General features: G+C 40.8%; 1 protein-coding gene across 1 annotated transcript; it reads left to right on the top strand.

Annotated features, from left to right (window-relative positions):
• Positions 1-718: 718 nt before the first annotated feature.
• On the top strand, positions 719-5,092 carry LOC102704519 (protein phosphatase inhibitor 2-like). The gene is made up of 5 exons (XM_006654173.2): positions 719-867; positions 1,589-1,661; positions 3,139-3,254; positions 3,343-3,510; positions 4,595-5,092. The coding sequence occupies exons 2-5, from the start codon at positions 1,657-1,659 to the stop codon at positions 4,801-4,803; spliced, it is 498 nt and encodes a 165-aa protein (XP_006654236.1). The 5' UTR covers positions 719-867; positions 1,589-1,656; the 3' UTR covers positions 4,804-5,092.
• The last annotated feature ends 207 nt before the right edge of the window (positions 5,093-5,299 follow it).

Genomic DNA, 5,299 nt, shown 5'->3' with positions numbered 1-5,299 from the left:
AACTGAAAAGGTAAACCCTAGTAAAACCCTCGTAAACCCTCGTAAAACCCGGTCGCTGTCCAACGCCCCCGCCACCCGGGGCCTCGCGCCGGCCCACGGGACCACCGCCAACCGCCAGCCCAAATACCAATCTATCGGACGCCGGGATGCAGGTCGGTGCCGACGACGCTAGATCTGGCAGGGCGCCCGATGACGGCTGTGGTAGTCCAGGCGAAGACCAAGGCGTCAGCCAGTGTGAACACCGGTGTGACCTGGTGCAACACACATACATTTTTCTAGTATTATATAATAAAGCGAGTACAATTGTACTATCTAATTCCGTAAAAAAAGTGTGAACATAATCCTAATTATAATATATGCAAAAATGTGTTTATTTGACTTTTTTTTCCAAAAACATAAGATGCACATAAAATTTACTCTCTTCCTTTTAAAACGTAAGAATTTCAAATACTATTTAGGTACTACGAATCTTGCACTTGGTGCCCATTATATCTCCATCCATTAATTTTTATTAATTAATATGCATTATAGTCTTCTCTTCGCAACCTACCGTCTATTATACAATCTAGAAACATTTATTTTTTTAACAAACAGATGTGGTAACAATGCTAGACTAATAATCGCTTTCCGGGTTTTCGTGTCAGGAATTTTAATTAAAAAAACCGAGCAGAGAAAAAAAAAGAAGAAGAAAAGGCAATCAAACTCTACTACCTTCCCCTCCCCGTTTTGACCTTCCCTCTCCTCGCCTCTGCGCTCCTCTTCTCCCTCTCTCTCTCTCTGCGATCTGGAGAGCCAGGCGCCACGCGCTCCCCCTCCTCTTCTCCGGCGCCGCCTCCGCCGGCTCGCCTAGCCGTCCCCGGTAGCACGGTTAGTCCCCTCTTCTTCGCTCCCTCGCTGGGCTGTGTCCACGGCCGTGGTGGAATCACCCTCGCCCCGGCTCGATCCGTGGAGGGGGGGCCCTGTCGGTGTCAGTGCCGGCGATCCGGCGGGTGAGGGTGGCGCGAGCCACGTTTACGGGGGGCGGAATTGTTGCTAGGGGAATTTTTTAGATCTCGACAGCTTGGTTTGATTCAGGAGGTGGTTAAGCATCCGCAGGAGGAGGGTTTTTGGGTTATCATTTCGTACGGACATCTGTTAGGTTTTTTTTGTTGCAAATTTCCGCGATGAGTGCATCTGTTAGGTAAGTAATAATCGAAAATTGATAGTAATGATGGCACAAACGCCACGCCGTCGTTAGATTTGGGAGAGGGTCATGCTGCTGAAAATAAGAACAAAACGGTGCTTGGCGGTGTTCTCTGACCGAAATATGTCGTCTTATATGCCTGTCTGTTTAGGCATAGTGAAAGCATTTTATGGAGCTTTAGACTTGTATACCATTTTTTTTACTTTTTTTGGTTTGGAAGTGCAGCGCTGCTCAGAACCAATTGAAAGAAAATTACTGAAATGATGTATCACAACTGATTATAAGTTTTTACTGTGTTTGAATATCACCAACTATATGTTATTTGGTTACTTTGGCATCATTTATAATCAATTTTTCCTGCATGAAAACATGAGAACGACATGTAATATTATATGACTTTGACAGATTTTCTGACTGAGGATTTGTCAAGCTTCATTTAATTTTTCATCCCTGGGAGGTGCTGAAACCTAAGGATGAGGTTGGTATTCTTACTTCCTACCGTTAGGCATTTTTCTGCTGGTTTGCATACCTTAGGCCCATGCCCACAATACGTTACCAAGTATGCTTGGTAAATTCTGTGAATTATTTGTCATTTTTAAGTTGCTATAGAATCAATTCAAGCAGACGGTCTTTCTCCATGGTTGTTTTTGTTTTTGCCTTACAAAACTTAGGTTCACGCCAGACAGTCTGCATTTGTATGTGATGGTCTAAAGAATTAACTGTTTCAGCGATGACAAAATCAGTGGATTCATTTCAGGTTACTTTAGGGTCAAATATTTCATAGATGTGAACCACTACAGTAATAAAAACTAAACATTTGAGAATTTACAGCTGTATGATTTTTAAGTATGATTTATCAGTCTTTTAGGCCCAGGCCAATAGTAGCTTGTTGATTATACTACTTGGATTTCAGAACTTGATGTTGTAAAACTAAAAGGATGAACAGAATGAGACGTCTCTTTTTTATCAAATAAACTAAAAGGATGAACCAAATGACTTTTGAAACCTAGTGCGGCCGCCACAACAACTGAAATTTAGGTCTGGGGTTATGAAATGCACTTTTTCCCTATTTTCCCCCGAGATTCCTAGAGATCTTGTAGAAATAGTTGGTTGAGCCCAAACTTGTCAAGCTAGATTCATCGTGCAATAAGAGGAAAAAAGTACTCTGTTCCTATATGTAGTCAAGGACATGTTTCCACATGGCATGAATGCGTTGTCCTTGTTCTATGGTATTAAAGGGGCCAAGGTGGTTCTCCATCTTAGATGATGGTATGGGCCAAATCCAACTATGGAAGACAAATCACCTTTTTTTTTTATCACAATACCTAATGAACCCAAATCCTATAAAGCCAGATCCATCGTGTGTATTTTGTCTATTTTGTCTGATTCATCTAAGAGTTACATGTTGTACTTTCCCTCTTATCCCACGAGTCATCTAAGAGTTACATGTAGAGTACGGGGTACTTTTCCCTCATATAGGATTTGGGTACGTTAGGTGGTGTGATAATAAAAGGTGTCTCGTTTTCCACGGTAGGATTTGGGCTCGTTAGGCTAATCATATTTCATAGGCTAACTAATTGGCGATCATATCATAAGAGCACATTTGATACCACAATTCCAGTCTAAAACATGACCCATACCATCATCTAAGATGTAGAGCCACCTTGGCCCCTCGAATACCATAGAACAAGGACAACACATTCATGCCATGTGAAAACATGTCCTTGATTACATATAGGTACAAAGTACCTTTTTTCTCTTATCGCATGATGAATCTAGCTTGATAAGTCTGGGCCCAACCAACTATTTCTATGAGATCTCTATGAATCTCGTGGGAAAATAGGGAAAAAGTACATTTCATAACCCCAGACCTAAAAGTTCGGTGGTTGTGGCGCCCGTGCTAAGTTTATTTGATAAGATTTAATCATTTTACCTCTATTGATATTTTTCTTTAGCTCTCGTCGTGTGAAGTGGAATGAAGACAACCTGTATGAGATTGAATCAAACAAACCTGTTAGGCAGAAGATAACTGAGCCTAAGACACCATATCACCCTATGGTAGATGATGATGGTATGTCTTCCCTCTCTGATCTCATTATACCTGACCATATTAGTTGCTCTGTGGCTCTTGAATCTCCTTACCATTGCTTTCTTTATAGGGTCATTGTCACCGACACGTCCTTTTGACAAGTGTCTGGATGAGTCTGTTAATGCTGAAGCTATTTTAACTGCTTTAAATGGTGTGGCTTCTTCAAGCAAAACTGATTCGAAGGATGATGGTTGGGCATCCTCAGATGATGATGCAGATGCCATGGAACAAGATGATGGTTGTGCCTCTTATTCTGTTCCCATTTTCATATTGCTACACTGCATTCAGTAATTTGCTCTTATATTTTCCCTGTTTCAGTTAAATATATTTGACGGAGATATTGAAGATATCTTGCTTTTTGGTGGATAATTTACTTAGAGTAAAATACATTGACAATCCTTAAACTTGTGTCGTGTCATTGGTCCCTAAACTTCGAAAATAAATATCCATATCCCTGAACTTGCTAAAGTGTGGGTCCAAAACCACCACATACTCCTCCAGAAGCCCATGTGGCTCTTCGGAAACCTACGTGGTGGATGTGGAGAGGGACAATGGAGTGAAATGTTGGCCATATCGGTGCCAAGTAGACCCGTCGAGGAGTATGTGGCTATTTTGGACCTAGATAATACACCTCAGCAAGTTTAGGGACATGAATCTGCATTTTCAAATATTAAGGATCTAGATGACATAATGACACAAGTTTAAGGACTGACATTGTATTTTACTCAATTAATTAATTAATTATCAGGAAATTATATGAATAGGTCTGAAAGTTTATGCTATTACATAGGTAGGGCAAGCCTTATTGGAAGTTATAGTATAACATTGACATTTCATAATAGTAAAGCACATACACCTACCAAATCCTTCAGCCTTGCTCAACTAAAGCAACATACAAATCTGGATAAGCATTTAATAGAGATTCTGAGAACCAGTTCAAAGTACATCCTTTATTTACACATGTTAAGCTGCCCAGGTCCTATCTATGAACTTCCAAAACAAACTTGCTTTTGATCTAGATGCATATGATGACGGATGACACAGCTCTTCTGACTTACCAGCTTTCTACAAGTTTTATTTTAGATAATGGATGATTACAATCCAGGCATCCGGCCTTGACTTCAACAGAAGCTAGTCACACCAGCTTTATATAAGTAGACAAACATTTTATAGTTCGTGTTCTCTCGTTGGGAAATTTCATCCATTCATCCTAAAATCATGTTGTATATTTCCTATGGGAACATACACAAGGGATACGTACCATCATTATTAATGGGCAATAATCAATTCGAAGGTAAGTTAAAATGCTGGTGTTCATGCAGACCCAGAAGCTGAGAAGGCAAGGCTGAGTTTCAAGGAACATCGTCGTGCCCACTATGATGAATTCCTCAAGGTGAAGGAGCTGATGCGCTCTGGGTCGCTGATTGACGAGGAGGCTGAGGAGGATGACAAAGGTGCAAAAGGCAGCCACTCCAAAGCTGTAGGAAGGAAGGCAGCGGACGCAGACCGCACACCCCCACCCCAAACATGAAGCAGTGAAGCTACCGTTCCTTTCCTTTTTTTCCCCGTTGTTTGCTAAAAGCTAGGAAAATGCTAAACATAGCAGAAGCATGCGGTGTGCCTAAATTGTGTGAGTATGCTTGCGTGTGTTAGATCCTTGTATTCAAAATCAGATGGCAATCTGTAACTAAACAACGTAGCCGTTCAATCTTCCCCTTTTGTTTTAAGATCTTGATGTACCTAGAACGGCTTTGATTGACCTACCGAGCAACATTTACTTCCTGAATGTGAATGGTGATCTCCCTCACATTTTCGCTTGAGACTAAAATGTGCCATCGTTTTATTTCTTTTTGAAGAATTTGTCAACATGTTAGATAAATCCTTCCGCAGATGTTTGTACGCGCTGTGGTATTTCTTTGTACAATGGTGTTTCCTTTTTTTTAAAAAAAACCATCCCTGTCCCGGGTGCCCTTGTTATCCGTCTTTTTAATTTTTCTTATAAGCCAAAATTTAAATTTTTAATCTTA

This window comes from Oryza brachyantha, chromosome 5 (genome assembly GCF_000231095.2).
Source record: "Oryza brachyantha chromosome 5, ObraRS2, whole genome shotgun sequence".
Classification (NCBI taxonomy): Eukaryota; Viridiplantae; Streptophyta; class Magnoliopsida; order Poales; family Poaceae; genus Oryza; species Oryza brachyantha.
Note: the sequence above shows the minus strand (reverse complement) of the source record. Positions and strands in the feature narration are given on the sequence as shown.